We start from the raw sequence: 17,739 nt of genomic DNA, 5'->3' as shown, positions 1-17,739 counted from the left end.
CACACATACACACACGACTTATTTGGAAAAAAACACCTCTTCTTAAAAGGTATATTCTGGCAGGTCTGTTTTAAAAGATTTGTTTTACAAATTTCTGGCCGAGATGGCAGCATAGGTAAACGCAGTATTCATCTCCTTCTACAACCACATCAAAATTACAACTGAACTACAGAACAATCATCATTCAGAACCGCCTGAAACTGAGCTGTAAGATCCAATCCTGAAATTTTCTATGCAAAGCAAAAAGTGGCTGATATCAAATTCTTCCTACCAGCACATCTGCATATATAATGACATCATCAACACAGGGCCTTCTCCTCTCCCAACCTCCGCTGTAGGCTCAAACAAAAAGTTAGTGTGTGCACACATAAAGCACATTTATAATGTTTGCTCCACAGTAGATACTACACTAGCTAGTTTCCACTGTTTCTAGTTCTAAGCTCACCCTTTGCAATAAAAACTGTGATCATCACATAAATGCAAGATATGCTTCCTTCAAAAGTCCATTTTTAAAAGTGAATTCTTTAACACTTAAAATATGAAAGTTGTTAGTACCAAATGACTTTTCACTTACAAATGCATTGTACTTAACGACAAAAAATATATTTTCAAAGTACACTTTTTTGTGAAGTATTTTATAAAGTTTTAACACCTTCCAAAATATACTTTTAAATACCACAACATCCAAAAAAAAAAAAAGTTGCCAATCTGGCTTTCAAAAGTATAAGACAAATAAATCTTGTTCTGCGATTCATACATACTTAATTGATAGTTTCACTGGAAAATAACAAGTTTTCTAATTTCACAAACCAAGTCAGAGATTTAAAAAGAGTCATTATCACTTTAAGCCCTAGGAAAACAAAGTTATCTTGTCTTTATGTTCATTTCTACCAAACATCCTGAAAATGACTTTAGATTTTACATCTATTGACTACAGCTATTTTTTTTTTTTTTTTGCTAGCAACTGTCTCAAACTTTTTATTTTTGTAATTTGAACATCACTTTGTTTAGTGTCAACACACAGTAAGTCCTTAATAAAATTGTTAAGAATTTTCTTCAATTTAAAAACATAAAAACATAATGGTCTTAAGGAATGTAATATTTCTCCTAAAAACATAAAAATGTGAAACTCACTAAATCAAAGTATCATAATGTGAAATACCCAAACCTTATTCCAATTTTAAGCCATTTTAAAAAACTGAAGTATTGACAAACCACTTTCTTAAAAATGAATAATTTTTAACAGATTTCTACTAGCATTCTTACTTATTTATTTTTGCTCACTAATCATTATTTTTATTATAAAGAATAAGAAAAACAATTACCAGACTTGACTATCATAGAAAGGTCATCTCTAATCCAGGCCACACTGAATGGCCTCTGTATTGAGATGATAGCAGAAAAGGATAACAGTCTCCACAGATAAAATGTGGCCTTTTAAATGACTAACCCACTGGGGCCTTATACAGTCAGAATCAGTTGACCACAAAGGAAAGTACAGAACTTGCATTTCAGATCAAGCCATTGCCAGGAGCTTGTGAACCAGATGCCTTTTAACTCCTCACACTTGCTCCTCTAAATAAAACATAATGGAAGTACCAAGGATAAAACAAAAGTGAATTGACATCCTGAGGTATAAAGATTATAGGAGGAATCCTCATGAAGTCAATCATTCTTGCCATATTTTGGACTGCATGATGGTACCTCACCCTTGGCCTCAGAGCCAGTGCTTAAACATCTACTTGCATTTATTGTTGTAAATAGAAGGAGCTCAGCATGATGAATTGTGAATCTGAAAATTTCTTGAATTCAGCCAACAAATGAAAAGTGTGCAAATAGCCAAAAGTTCCCAGATCTAAGAGGACAGACTCTTGGGCTCCGGCAGAGGGAGGGTGGACAGAACTGAAACTGTGCGGGGACACTAGGGATTTGGAGGGCACTCAGAGCTTTTGCTGAGTTGCGGCCACGCAGCCATCTTATTCCTTCCCAGGGCTCTGGGGAGAGGCAGTGGCCACTCCCTCCTACCATTCTTATTTTTAAAATACATTCCTAAGTTCTTGCTGCAAATGCAGCTAAGTATCTTGGCTTTCATATAAACCTACAGGTTTAGAAACAATTTACAGGTAAATTGACTTACAAAGACCCCCAACCTGAATGTGAGCTTCAGGAAAGGGGAGAGATTTTTTTTGTTTTGTTCACGGTTGTTGTCCCTCCCTCATCCCTAGTATTTTATAAATAGTGCTTGGCATGCAGTAGTTTCAATTATTATTTGCTGGACTGGGAAAACCTATGTGTGCAGACCCCTTAGCACAAACCACCTGCAGGATCCCACCATCACCTGAGAAAACCTGGAGCAAACACATGTGCAAATACAAAATAAGCCCCTAGCGAATGGAGGAGAGGAAGAGCAAAAAGACAGACACTCAGGAGAACTGATCCCAGACTCAGTCTTCACACTGCTCCAACGTGTTCACTTTGATGCAGTCTAAAATCCCACCAATTCAGAAATTTATTTAGATTAATAGGATCCCTCTTTTTAAAAGGCAGGAACTGAGGTTCCAAGATGGCAGTGAGCAGGACTAGAGCGAGGGTTTGTGAGAGTGTGAGCAAGTGCAAGAGTGTGAGTGAATATGAGTGTGGAGGAGCAACCACACAGCAGGGCAGAAACTTAGGGCAGAGGATTCCAGTGCTGTGGACCGGGGTACCGCTGTGAGCTACTTGTCAGGGCACTTCTCCCTCCTGGGGGCTGGAAGAACCCGCCATTTTGGATGATCCACTGGATCTTCTTAGGGAGGAGGGAGCGAGGAGCCGCTAGGGCCCAGCAACATGAGGCCACCAGTGCTCCTTGCACCATCGAACCAGTTGCCCCTGCTTGCCAACGTGGACCAGTGCACAGTAGCAGTGCTGTCAAGGTATCTACCCCCAGACACAGCAGCAGGGCTCAGGAGCTAAGCAATATCCCCAGCAGTAATAGCAGCAAGCTCAGGAGCCAGGCATCATCCCACACATCAGCAGCAGCACATGGCTGGGGAGCAGAATGGAGCCCCACTCCCAATAGCAGCAAGGTTCTAGAGTCAAGCACTGCCCCCAGCAGCAGTAGCAGCAAGGCTGGGAAGCAGAGCCCCATCCTCGACAGCAGCTGAGGCTCAGGAGCTAAGAGACAACCCCAGCAGCAGCAGAGGCTTGGTAGCTCAATCCATGCCACAGCATCAGCACAGATTGGCAGCTGACACCAGCCCCCAACAGCATCAGCAGCGGCTGATCAAGAGTGGAGCCCCAGTCCCAGCAGCAGCAAGGCTCAGGGAGCTGAGAACTTACCCTGAAAATAGCAGCAGAGGATTGGGCCATGAAGTCCCACCAGCAACTACAGCAAAATTTCAGGAGCTGAGCATCCTCGATCCCCAACAGCACCAGAGAACTAGAAGCTGAGACTCATCTCCCAGCAGCAGTAGCAGCAGCAGCAGTACAGACCAGGAGCAGAGACCCACTCCCAGTAGCATCAGCAGCAACTGATCAGGAGCGGAGACCCACCAGGCAGCAGAAGTACCTAAGGACCTGATACCCTGGCAGCCACCAGTTGGACCCACGCACCCCAGCAGCGCCTACCATGACAGACCAACAGGAGCTACCAGCAACCCTCCATAACCCACAGCAGACAAGCACCAGGCACGAGAACAATTGCAGTCTCATTTTATAGACACTCACATGCCTACACATCCCAACAGCCTCACGTGGCCTGGAACTACTAGACTGCTAAAATGGTGAGACAACAAAACAACCCCCAAATGAAATTAAAGGAGAAATAATAAGAAAAGGAACTACATAAACTGGAAGCAAGAAATTTGCCAAATAAAAATTCAAAGTAATGGTTTGAATACTTTAGTGAGAACTACAAGCAACTTAATGAGAATTATAAGGAGCTCAGTGGGAACTACATCAGCATAAAAAGAGGTAGAAGCTATAAATAAAAATAAAGTGGAAATAAAGAATGACATAGCTGATATAAAAAATACTTTGGAATGATTCAATAGTAGAGTAGAAGACGTTGAGAATCGAATCAGCAAGTTAGAAGACAAGGTAGAAAAATACACCCATTACAGCAGTAAAAAGAGAACAAAATTAAACAGAAGAGTTTAAGACAGCTTTGGGGCAATACAAAATGTAACAATATTCGCACCACAGGGGTACCAGAAGAAGAAGATTCGAAGGAATAGAGAAACTGTTTGAAGAAATGACAGAAAACTTCCCTAATCTGATTAAGGAAAAAGTCACACAAGTCCAGGAAACACAGAGAGTCCCAAGCAAGATAAACCCAAAAAGACTCACAAATAGACACACCACATTTAAAATGGCAACTGTTGAACACAAAAAAAGAATCTCAAAGGAAACAAGAGAGAAACAGAAAGTTACCTACAAGGGAGCTCCCATTAGACTGTCAGCTGATTTCTCAATAGAAATACTGCAGGCCAGAAGGCAGTGGCATGAAGTATACAAAGTAATGAAAAATGGTCTGAATCCAAAACTACTATATCCACCAAGGCTACCATTCAAAATTGAAGATGAAATAAAGAGCTCCACAGACAAAAAGGGCTAAAGGAATTTACTACCACCAAACCAGCACTGCAAGAAATGCTAAAGGACCCTGGCCGGTTTGGCTCAGCAGTTAGAGCCTCAGCCCACTTACCAAAGAGGTGTGGGTTCAATTCCAGTTACGGGCACATACCTTAGGGATGGTTCAGTCCCCTGCACTGCTGGGGTCGTGCAGGAGGCAACCAATGGTCTCTCTCACACTAATGTTTCTCTCTCTCACTGCCTCCCTCCCACTCTGAAAATAAAGGGTAAAATATCCTCAAGTGAGGATTAAAAAAAATAAATAAATGCTAAGGGACTGTTATAAGAGGAAGAAGAAACACAGAGAGAGAGAGAGAAAGGGAGAGAGAAAGAAGATATAGAAAGGAATAATGATATAAAATAAAAATGGCAAGCAGTAAGTATATATCAACAATAACCTTCAATATAAATGGATTAAATGTTCCAATCAAAAGGCACAGGGTAGCTGACTGGATAAGAAAACACGATCCAGAATTCCGGTCGAGATGATGGCACAGGTAAATGTGGTATTGGGTCCTCCCACACCCACATCAAAGATACAACTAAACAACAGAACAACCATCATTCAAAAGTGACTGAAATCAAGGTGAGTGGAAGCCCTACTACTATGAAATTAAAGAAGAAGCCACACCAAGACTAGTAGAAGTGGTGGAGGCAGACAGGCTGGTGCCACATACACGTGTGGTGGATAAAAATTAGGAGGATACCTCAGCTTGGAAGCTCCTCCCTGAGGACTGAAAGGTCCCCGTCCCACACCAGCCTCCCAGCTCAGGGTTCCAGTGCCAGGAACAGAAGTCCCCATGACATCTGGCTGGAAAGACCAGCAGGAACTGAGGTTGAGTGAGACTGAGGCGGCTGGAGCCCCCAGGCAGCTCCTCTTAAAGGGCCTGCGCATGAACTAACTCAGACTCGCACCCTACAGGCTACAGTATGGGGGAGGCACCAGAGTCATATGGGGAAGAGCTGAGTTGTTTGGCATTGGAGTGAGGGCTGGAGAAGTGGCTTTCTCCTGGGCAGACATACCGACAGAGGCCTTTGTTCCATTGATGAGCCGTTCCCCCATGAGGCTGGCAGAACACAACCATATCATGGACTCCAGCAACCTGGCTCATACAGTTAGCCCTGCCCTAGTGATTCCCTAAGGCCCACCCCACCCAACTTTCAGGCCCACTCAAGCTGTTGCCAGTTGTTTTACCATAGGATTGGCCTCTCTTGGATCCTGCTTCAGGTACCCTAAATTACCCTAAACAAGCAACACCTAGTCTCAGCTAGCCCCTACCTCTCGTTAAGTAATACATAGAAACAAACACAGGGAGGCAGCCAAAATGAGGAGACAAAGAAATACGTTCCCAAAGAAAGAACACTACAAAACTCCAGGAAAAGAACTAAACAAAATGGAGATAAGCAACCTAACAGATGCTGAGTTCAAAACACTGCTTATAAGGATGCTCAATCGACTTAGTGAGAACCTCGGCGAACTTAGTGAGGGACTCAAGAGCATAAAAAAGGACCAATCGGAAATGAAGGAGGCACTAATTGAAATAAAGAATAACTTACACAGATTCAATAGTAGAGTAGGTAAAGCCAAGAAGCAAACCATCGAATATAAAGAAGCAAAAAACCAATCAGAAGAGCAAAAAGAAAAAAGAATCCAAAAAAATGAGGATACTGTAAGGAGCCTCTGGGACAACTTCAAGCATGCCAACATTCATATCTTGGGGGTGCCAGAAGCAGAAGAGAGAACAAAAAACTGAAAATCCATTTGAAACAATAATGGCAGAAAACTTCCCTAACTTGGTGAATAAAACAGACATACAGGTCCAGAAAGCACAGAGAGTCCCAATCAAGATGAACCTCAAGAGGCCCACACCAAGACAATGTAGTGGCCTTCTCATATCACCAAACCCTGATTAAATAATACAAAAGGCCAACTATGGAGCTTTCAGAGGCAAACTGAGGAAGTACCAGCTGGCCTGGTACTCCTCTAAGTGAATTTGTCCTCTTAAGTGAATTTGTCCTCTAAGCAAATTTATTTTTTAGAACTTGGAAAACAGGGTGAATAGCAGGACAACCTTGACCATAGATGTGTGCTGACGCAGTTCCCTCCCATCTCAGCTCCCTCCCACCTCCCTTCCCTCCCTCTTATCACTAATTGCCACTGCTTCTCTTATTTGCTTGCTTGCTCTCCCCCAAGGCCATCAAGAAACGCCAGTTGCAGAAATTTATAACAAGCCTCCTATAAAATAAAAATGTAGCTGAAAGTTGGGGCTGATCTCCGAGAACTCAGGATCAGTCACCAGACAGCTTTGCTCTCTATTTGATTTAATTTGGCTCTGGTGGTCTTTTGGTTCTCTCGCCCCACAACAACATCATCATCAAAATGCAAAAGGTTCAAGACAAAGAGAAAATCTTAAAAGCAGCAAGAGACAAGCAGTTAGTTACCTACAAGGGAGTTCCCATTAAGACTATCAGCTGATTTCTCAAAAGAAAGTTTGCAGACCAGAAGGGAATGGCAAGAAATATTCAGAGTGATGAAAAGCAAGAACCTATAACCAAGATTACTCTATCCTGCAAAGATGTCATTTAGAACTGATAGCCATATAAAGAGTTTCCCAGACAAGGAAAAGCTAAAGGAGCTCACCACCACCAAACCATTATTATATGAAATGTTGAAGGGTCTTCTTGAAGAAAAAGATAAAAAATATGAACAAACAAAATGGCAATGAATACATATCTATCAACAACTGAATCTACAAACAAAATGAACAAGCAGAACAGAAAAATTCTCATAGATACACAGAAATTCTGTTGGTTGCCAGATGGGAGGGGTGTTGGGGGAATGGGTGAAAAAGGTGAAGGAATTAAGAAGTACAAATTGGTTGTTAGACTGACAAACCTCAAAGGGAAGAAAGGTAGGGGGGTGGGAAGAAATAAACCAAAGAACTTATATATATGCATAACCAATGGACACGGACAACAGTGTGGGGAAAGGTAGGAGGGGGGCGGAAGTGGGGAGAAGGGGGTCAATGGAGGAAAAATGAGGAACATTCTGTAATACATTCAACAATAAAGTTAAAAAAAAGAAAACACAATCCAAATATATGCTATCTAAGAGAGACCCACCTCACAACAAAAGACTCACACAGGATGAAAGTGAAGGGTTGGAAAAAAATTTCCAGGCAAACAAAAATGAAACAAACAAAAAAGCTGGTGTAGCAATACTCATATCTGATAAGACAGACTTGAAAACGAGGGTCATAATAAGAGACAAAGATCACTACTTAATATTAGAAGGCTTAATTCAACAAGAGAATATAAACCTGGTAAACATATATACACTGAATATAGGAGCATCAAACTATATTTAAAAACTTGGAGGACTTCAAGAACGACAGCAATACGATCATAGTAGGGGACTTTACCCACTGACACCACTGGGACACAAATTAACAAGGGAACAGAGTCCCTAAATGATGTATTAGATCAGTTGGATTTAATTGATATTTATGGAACATTTCACCCCCAAAGCTGCAGAATATACATTCTTCTCAAGTGCACATGAGACATTCTCAAAGACAGACCACAGGTTAGGACAAAATGTTAGTCTCTATAAATTCAAGAAGACTGAAATCATATCAAGCAGCTTCTTGGATCACAATGGCATGAAACTAGAAACATATTACAATTAAAATACTCAAAAACATGCATACACATGAAGGCTAAATAGCATGTTATTAAACAATAAATAGGTTACAAAGGAGATCAAGAAAGAAATAAAAAAACTTCCTGGAAACCAATGAAAATGAACACACACCACCACAAAATCTATGGGACAGTGAAAACAGTCCTGAGAGGGAAGTTCATAGCACTGCGGGCCTACTTCAAGAAACAAGAAAATTTTCTAATACATTCTCTAACCCTATATTTACAGATTTAGAGAGAGGACAAAAAGAAAAACCCAGAGTTAGTAAAAGGAAGGAAATAATAAAGATCAGAGTGGAAATAAATGACATAGAGACTAAAAATAAATACAAAACATCAATGAAAGCAAGAGCTGGTTCTTTGAAAAGATAAACAAGATCAATCAATCTTTAGCCAGACTCACCAACATACTAAGAGAGAGGACCCAAATTAATAAAATCAGAAATGAAAGAGGTGAAGTAACAACTGACACCACAGAAATAAAAAGGATATTAAGAAAATACTGTTAACAATTATATGCCAACAAATTCGACAACCTGGGCAAAATGGATCAATTCTTACAATCATATGGTCTTCCAAAACTCAACTGGGAAGTATCAGAAAACCTGAACAGACAAATAACAATTAAGGAAACAGAAGCAGTAAGCAATAAACTTCCAGAAAACAAAAGCTCTGGTCTGGATGGCTTCATAGGGGATTTTGGTTGTTGTTTTCCATTCTTTGCTCAGATAGAGTGGGAGGGAGAGAGAGAGAGAGAGAAATGTTGATGTGAAAGGGACACATTGAGTGGTTGCCACCTGCAGGACACAGCCAGGGCCAGGGACAAACTGCAAATGAGGTACATGCCCTTAGCGGCAACCGAACCCGGGTCTCTCTGGACCGTGGGCCGACGCTCTAACCACTGAGAAAACCAGCCAAGGCTCACAGGGGAGCTTTACTAAATATTCAAAGAAAAACAATCACCTATTCTCTTCAAACTATTACAAAAAATTCAAGAGGAAGGAGGACTTCCAAGATCTTTTTATGAAGCCAGCATAATCATAATCCCCAAACCAGATAAAGATTCTACATAGAAAGAAAATTACAGGCCAATCTCCTTGATGAACATGCCAAAATCCTCAACAAAATATTAGCAAATCGAATCCGGCAATATATTTAAAAAATTATACACCATGCCCAAGTGGGATTTAGCCCAGGGATACAAGGCTGGCACAATATTTGTAAATCAATAAATGTGATACACCACACAAACAAAATGAAAAATAAAAATCATATGATTATACCAATGAATGTTGAAAAAGCACTTGACAAAATACAGCACAGATTTTTGATTTAAAAAAAAGGGCTCTCTCAGAAAGTGGGAACAGAAGGCTCATACCTCAACATATTAAAGGCATATATGAGAAATCTATAGTCAACATCATACTCAATGGGCAAACACTAAAAGCATCTCCCTTAAAAACAGGAACAAGATAGGATGTCTGTTTTCACTACTCTTATTTAACGTAGTACTGGAAGTCTTAGCCACCGCAATCAGAGAAGAAAAAATAAAAGGCAACCAAATTGGAAAGGAGGAAGTGAACCTGATATAACCATTCGCAGATGACATGATATACATTGAAAACCTTAAAGACTCCACCAAAAAACTACTAGATTTAATCAATGAATTCAGCAAATTAGCAGGCTACAAAATCAAAATCCTGAAATCGCTGGCATTTTTAGACACCCATAATGAACACACAGAAATAGAAACTAAAAAAAGAATCCCATTGCCCATTGCAACAACAAAATGAAGATACCTAGGAATAAACTTAATCAAAAACATAAAGGACCTCTTTGCAGAAAACAGAAATAGAAGAAGATATAAAAAAGTAAAAGCATATACCTTGTTCATGGATTGGAAGAATTAACATCATTAAAATGTCCACAGCATCTAGAGCAATCTATAGATTCAATGCAATCCCCATTAAAATACCAATTACATATTTCACAAAATTAGAACAAACACTCCAAAAGTTTATATGGAACCAAAAAAGATCCCAAATAGCCACAGCAATCTTGAAAAAGAAAAACAAAGTAGGAGAGATCACAATACCAGATATCAGGTTATACTACAAAGCCACTGTTATCAAAACAGCCTGGTACAGTTGGCCCTTGTTTATCGCAGTTAATCAGTTCCAGACTCTACCAAGATAAATGAATTTCCGCGAAGTAGGATTCTTTATAAATCGAATATTTTTGCACTTAGAGCATAGAAAACTGTTTACTACCTTCTAAATACGCTTTTTAACATTATTAGAACCCTCTAGACATGAAATAACACCTTTTAGTCACCATTACACTCGTATTACCCAATATATTAGACAAAATAAGACATATTAGACGTTACAAATATCATATTATTGTACATTTAATTACACACACATTCTTACACACAACCACTAACCTATGAAAATAGTGCAACTTGTTTGATGATGAAGTGATGAAGATGAAGAGATGTACTGCACAGCAAAGAAGAGCAAGGTTACTGCTCCTCTGAAGGCACAACCTCAGTATGAGATTCTTCAGGTGGTACAGTATCTTCAGCAGGTGCGTTGTTGTCTTCTTCCGCTGAAGGAGCACTAGGAGTAGGCAGTGGGTGTCTGGGTGCGCAGTTGAAGAACATCGTGATAGGCAGTTGCTGGTGCTGTCTTTTCATATGTGTGAGGAGGCTTTTGCAGGGTTCTATTGGTCCATCAAGTGCATTCCAGAACTGCAATGAACGCACCATTTATAGGTCCCCTTCGCCAATCATGTCCTGAACTACCTTAACAGTTCTTACAACTTGCAAGAGACACTCAAGTGTAAGGCCACCTTCCTCCTCCTGATTCCCAGGAACCTCTGGCTGCTCTTCTTCCTCCTCACTCGCAGACTTAGTCATCTCCACCAGATCCTCGTCAGTTAAGGACACCTGTTCTGGATGATACTCGCCCTCCTCAAGGATCTTCTGGAACGTGTTGTTCACACAGTCCTCTGCTGACCAGCAGAGGCAGCTTCTCCGGGGAAAATGACACTCTTCGAATGATACCTCTTCTGGAACTTCTCAAACTAACCCTTGCTTGCCGTGAAATCCATGAACACTGCAGAAGAGGATCCTGGTTGAGGTTCGTCTGCTGTAAAGCACGGATAGAGCTGCCTTGCCTTCTCCCATATGACCAGTGAATCCAACGAAATGTTTTTCTTATGGCTGTCACTGATCCAAATGGCTAGGTCAGACTCTGTTTTCACTATGAACTTACTACGACTTGTCACGACACACTTTGTTTCCTTGTTGAAAGATACAGTAAACGTTGCATGGTTGTTCTTTTCATCTTTGTGGATGGAAAGAACGGTGGACTCATTCAAGTCGTAATGGTGGGCAACCTCCTTGATGTTCTTGCCATCTTTCATCATATCCAAGTTTCACCTTCTCCTGGATGGTAAGCATCTTCCTCCGGTGCTTAGTTTCACCATCAGAAGGCTTAGAAGCAGCAGCACGTTTAGGAGCCATTGTGGGGCTTAGATAAAAGTTCTCAGAAATCGCAAACACTTACAAGAGCAAAGATGCTTCTGATGCGTATCGATGTAGAAGTGTGTATGAGAGAAACAAACTGCATGAGGCTGAGCCAATCAGTGGCCAGGATAGGAAGAGGATAAGATAGCCAATCAGTGAACAGCACACTGATTGGCTTGGTTTCACCCCACCCGATTTTTTGGAAAAAAGTTATTTCCCACACACAAGGAGTGGTCGAGCGTTTGCACCTGGCATTGAAGGATTTGTGGGGTTGCTCGAATATATAAGCCTACAGTCCATACGTACAATAATTTAAATTTTAATTATCGTACAGGGGTGTATAATTGACTCAGACAACCGAGCACGTGCTGTATCATTTTCACTGTCTCGATCAACTTTTTAATGAATATATTTGAGAAAAACTGCGATAGAGTGAAGCTGCAAAAGTCAAAGCACAAAGTGGCGAGGGACAATTGTATTGGCACAAGAACAGGCATCTAGAGCAATGGAACAGGCATCTAGATCAATGGAACAGAATAGAGAACTCATAAATAGACGTAAGACTATTTGACAAAGGTGGCAAGAGCATACAATGGAGTATAGACAGCATCTTTAATAAAAGGTGCTGGGAAAATTGGACGGCTACATGCAAAAAAATGAAACTACACCACCAACTTATACCATACACAAAAATAAACTCAAAATAGATAAAATACTTAAATGTCACTTGTGAAACCATAAAAATCCTAGAAAAAATGTAGGTAGCAAAATCTCAGATATCACACACAGCAGACTTTTCACTGATCATCGCCTAAGGCAAGAGAAACAAAGGAAAAAATTAATAAAAGGGACTATATCAAACTAAAAAGCTTCTATACAGCAAAGGAAACAAGCATTAAAATGGAAAGGGAACCCACTGTATGGGAGAACATAATCGCCAATGATATATCAGATAATGGGTTAATACCCAAAATATTTAGAGTACTCATACAACTCAAGAAAAGGAAGACAAAGAATCCAATTACAAAATGGGCGAAGGACCTAAATAGACACTTCTCCAAACAGGACATACAAATTGCCAAGGGACATGAAAAAATGCTCAATGTCACTAATCATCAGAGAGATGCAAATTAAAACGATTATGAGATATCATCTCACACCGGCCAGAATGGCTGCCATCAACAAATCATCAAACAAGTGCTGGCAAGGGTGTGGAGAAAAAGGGACTCTAGTACACTGCTGGTGGGAATGCAGACTGGTGCAGCCACTATGGAAAACACTATGGAGTTTCCTCAAAAAATTAAAAATTGAACTGCCATTTGACCCAATGATCCCACTTCTAGGAATATATCCTAAGAAGCCTGAAACACCAATCAGAAAGAATATATGCACCCCTATGTTCATAGCAGCACTATTTACAATAGTTAAGATCTAGAAACAGCCCAAGTGCTTATCAGTAGATGAGTGGACAAAAAAAGCTGTGGAACATATACACAATGGAATACTATGCAACTGTAAGGAAGAAAGATCTCTTATCCTTTGAGATGTCATGGAGGGGCCCAGAGAGTATTATGCTAAGCGAAATAAACCAATCAGAGAAAGACAAATATCACATGATCTCACTTATTTGTGGAATGTAACGAACAAAATAAGCTGATAAACAAAACAGACGCAGAGACATGGAACTAGGGGTCAGCTTTGAAAATTCGGGGGGGGGGGGGGCGGTTTGAGCAGGGAGAACCAAAGAACTTATATGCATAACCAACAGACACAGACAACAATCAGGTGAGAAGGGTCGGGAAGGGTTGGGGAGGAGGGAGTCAATAGAAGAATAAGAAATATCTGTAACAAAATTTAACTAATGTTTTAAAAAGGCAGGAACCACCCTGGCTGGTTTGGCCCAGCGGTTCAGAGTGTCTGCCCTCAGACTGAAGGGTCCTGGGTTCGATTCCTGGTCAAGGGCACTACCTTGGTTGCAGGTTTGATCCCCACCCTGGATGGGCCCATGAGGGAGGCAACTAATGAATGTGTCTCTGTCATATCAATGTTTGTTTCTCTCTCTCTCCCTACCTTCCACTCTATCTAAAAATCAGTGCAAAGATATCCTCGGGTGAGGATTCACAAAAATAAAATAAAAATAAAAACGCAGGACCCATTTAAGCCTCTCAACAGCCTTAGGAAGTAAATATTCAACATTCCATTTTGCAGATGAAACTGAGTCTAAGGGGCCGAATTACCTTCCTACTGTCATATAATTTACCTACAGGACAACACATTTCATCCTAAATAGCTACCCCCCTCAGTGACAGGAATAACCTTCATCTACATATCAGTACTGGCACCTTAGTTCCCAAGTACCCTTCTATCCAAACACTTTAAACAAGCTTTTTCAAGGATGGGGGTTTGTGCCAGGTAAAAAGCAAGCAACAAGTAATTTAAGCACTTTGAGGGACAGAATCTTATGTGATGGTCACAGATTTGGGGCCTAGGGGAACCAAGCCCCAAAGACAAACCATAGATTTCAAAACAATGTACAGGGCTGGCTCTTGCTCCAGAACAGTTAGCCTTGCTCCTCTTCCTACATTCCACGTGACCCTCGAGGTTCCCCTCCACACCAGTAAATAGGCAACCATTGTCAGTGACACACTGTGGCAATATTATGTGTCCCAACCACAGTGACTGGCAAAGACAAGGCACACAAATATTTACAGAATGAACCAAAGACCAAGGCTGTTTTCATAGCAAACTGGGACCGCTGTTTTTAACAAAGTGGAGATGAGAAAACACCTTAAGCACGTGATTATTAGTGTAAAAGTGGACTTTTAAAAGGCCGTTTAAACTGGGGACTGACTACAATGAAAGCCTTAGGTGATTTTTTTTTTCCTCAGCCAGACTGCCTCAAAGAAGAAAACATACAGAGACCTCAAAAGGGGCATGTTTGCATATGCTAGAGTATATAATAAACACCATTAACTTTATTTAGGATGCCTAGTTTAGGTCATCTTAACAGGAAGAGCAGCTTAAAAAAATAAAAACAAAAAACCCCACTCAGCATTCTCAGAGTGAGAATGGGGGTGGAGAAAATAGCAGACATTTCCCCAAAAGTTTAGTGGGCCAAAAAAACAAACCACCACAAAGAATCATACTCCACAGTGTGGAAAAAGTTTCCTTTAAAACACAACCAGTAGCCCTGGTCGGTTTGGTTCAGCGATACAGCTTAGACCCTGGACCACTGTGTCAAGAAAGAGCAAGTACCTTGGTTGTGGTTTGCCCCAGGCCATAGTGGGTGGGGTCTGCGGGAGGCAACCAATCTATGTGTCCCTCTCATGTCGATGTTTCACTTTCTCTCTCTCCCTCCCACTCTATCTGAAGATAAATGGAAAAACTATCCTCAGGTGAGGATTAAAAAAATAAATAAATAAAATGCCCTGGCGGGTTTGGCTCAGCGGTTAGAGTGTCGGCCTGCGGTCTGGAGAGACCCGGGTTCGGTTCCCACTAAGGGCACGTACTTCGGTTGCAGTTTGTCCCCGGCCCTGGTTGGTTGTGTGGGTGGCAGCCACTCGATGTGTCTCTTCGTGTCGATGTTTCTCTCACTCTCTCTCTCTTCCTCTCTCTCTCTCTCCCTCCCACTCTATCTGTACAAAAAATGGAAAAATATCCTCGGGTGAGGATAAAAGAAATAATAAATAAATAAATAAATAAAACACAATCAGTGATTTCTACAAACATGCTTTATGCCAAGTAATTAAACAGGGCCCATGTTTATGCTTAAGAGAGGATGAGCTAAATGGCTCCAAAGATAATTCTGGAAATTTTTACCCATTTCCCCTTTGGCCGGCACCCCTGACCTGAAGGCTTAGCTATCAGATTTTCTCCATCTGAGATTTTTTGGGGTCAAATTAAAGTAAAACTACTAGGGCATAAACTAGAGCCAAAAGCAACAGGAACGATGTGCATTTTCCTCTTCCATTCCTCCCGCCCCCACTTGCCACTTAAGAAAAACCGCACGTTTTTACGTAAGGATAGGGCCTCATCCTTTGAGGCGCAATGCAGCGTCAAGTCTGATTCGGGCAGGTTAAGACCTCCCCTCTAACTGAGTTTTGCGCTCCTCCACCTCCGCCTTGGTTTGAGCGGTCCCTACGAACTCGCAGTCCAGTGTCCTCCCGTAAACAAGCCGCCTACCCGCAGCACTGGAACGCTCCCCCAGTCTTTAGAACAGGAAAACCCAACGACGCTCAGAGTCTCCTTCCGAGGAGCTACCAGGCCCGGGTGCGCGCGACCCAGACCTTGCCCGGGGCCGCCGACTGAGCGGCGCTTGAGGCCCGGAGGCGTGGGGTGGGGATCCCCGTCCACCCCGTGCCCGGCACTCACCTCCGTGGATGGGCAGCGGCGCCAGTACCTGGCCGCGGACCTCAGCCTTGGGCGAGTCGAGCCCGTAGCGCCCGCGGTCGATGCGGAACGTGAGCGGGGTGCCGCGGCCGGGCTCCTGCACGGTCACGTTGATGAGCGCCGTGTAGTACTCCTGACTTGCGTTGTCTGCCCGCGCCGACCAGAGGCTGCAGGTCAGCAGCGTGAGTGCGGCGAGCCGGGCCGGGCCCGTCCGCGCCGCACTGCTCATCGTCCCTCCGGCCACAGCCGCCGTTCGCGGACCTGGCTCTCGGACCACCTCCGAGAGGCGGGGCGGGTGCGCCCAGCGCTGCGGCGGGAGCGCGCGCGCGCGACCGGTGCGCGGCCGTGCCCAAGCACGGTTTTCTTCGGCGTCGCAGTCTCGCTGCTCGCCGCTCTCCCGCCCGCCGCCCGACCGCGGGGACGCGCCCATGGGCCCTTAGACGAGAATGGTGGTTCAGGCCGCGTGCGGTCGTCTACTCGGGGCCCCTCCAGGGCTGTAGGGTCAGGCCCCTTCCATCCTCTAGGACCGGACCCACCGAGTGGGGAGCACCTCGCAAGGCCGCGGAAGTGGGATGCGCCGAAAGGAGGGTCTGTGGAGCACAAAGGACCGCTTGCCCAGCTGCCGTCCCCTACCTCCACTCCCCGTAGGCCGAGCAGCAGCGCGCAGGTCTGGGCACAGCTCCTCCCCGCGCGCCTGCGTGCCAGGCCCTGTCTGCACGCCTGCACGAGGGCCAGAGCTGGTCAAGTCACTTGTTCGCCCCCCACAGGGCTCTATATTCTACCTGTGTGATGGAAACTTAGAAGAGCCTATGGGAAAGTTTGAGATGAGAATACAAAAGAAAAACAGCTAACACTTTGCAATTAATTTTAAAATTAAATGTCTGAGACTTCAACTTTGGGTCATATCGGTGACATCATGGGGGGGGGGCGTTTTCTGTAAATAAGAGTATCTGGAGTCCACGAGCTTGGAACTGTGAGGACACCCAAGTGGTTAGGAAGGATTTCTACGGACTAGATGAAACCTCCAGATTCCCTGGACAAGAAGGAGATGGTGGTGACCACCCCTACCACTCCCCCAAAACCCTCACACACCCACACTCCCCAAGCTACACACACCCACACACCGCGTCAGTGAAGCTAGGTACTCTTTTAACGCCCCAACGAAGGGGAAGGATGGTTCAGGTGCGGCTGAATTTAGGGGTTTATAGGATATTGGGCCTTGTCCCCTTTATTACTCAGAGGTCTTTGGGTCTGTATCTCCTTCCTCCTTCAGGGAGAAGGGGTGGAGTCAGCCTTGCCCAATCAAATGTACTGAGAATTTCAGAGTTTTCCCAAATGAAAACTGAGGTGCTGTTTCTGGGAAAGGGATATGTACGCAACGCAGGTCAAAGCATAAGTTGTTCACGGGTGCTTTCTTAGCGACATTCTTTACAATTTCAATTTCTTCCCTTCCACCCTCTCATCCTCCACCCCCACCATCATCATCAGTCTAGTCCATGTCCCGG

The 17,739-nt window shown here is 43.0% G+C and overlaps 1 protein-coding gene across 5 annotated transcripts in view; it reads right to left on the bottom strand.

The window, feature by feature from the left end:
* RNF130 (ring finger protein 130) overlaps positions 1-16,885 on the bottom strand; it is a 288,916-nt gene extending 272,031 nt beyond the window's left edge. For all 5 annotated transcript variants that reach the window (XR_004956501.1, XR_004956502.1, XM_036241177.1 and 2 more), the window contains exon 1: positions 16,217-16,885. Coding sequence is in view for 3 of the 5 variants with exons in the window: in XM_036241177.1 (XP_036097070.1) it covers positions 16,217-16,664 (448 nt within the window). In the remaining 2 variants the exon portion in view is untranslated. The remainder of the gene's footprint in view (positions 1-16,216) is intronic.
* Between the last annotated feature and the right edge of the window lie 854 nt (positions 16,886-17,739).

Source organism: Molossus molossus, unplaced genomic scaffold, assembly GCF_014108415.1.
Source record: "Molossus molossus isolate mMolMol1 unplaced genomic scaffold, mMolMol1.p scaffold_m16_p_4, whole genome shotgun sequence".
NCBI lineage: Eukaryota > Metazoa > Chordata > Mammalia > Chiroptera > Molossidae > Molossus > Molossus molossus.
The sequence above is the reverse complement of the archived record's forward strand: the minus strand, read 5'-3'. Positions and strand labels throughout refer to the sequence as shown.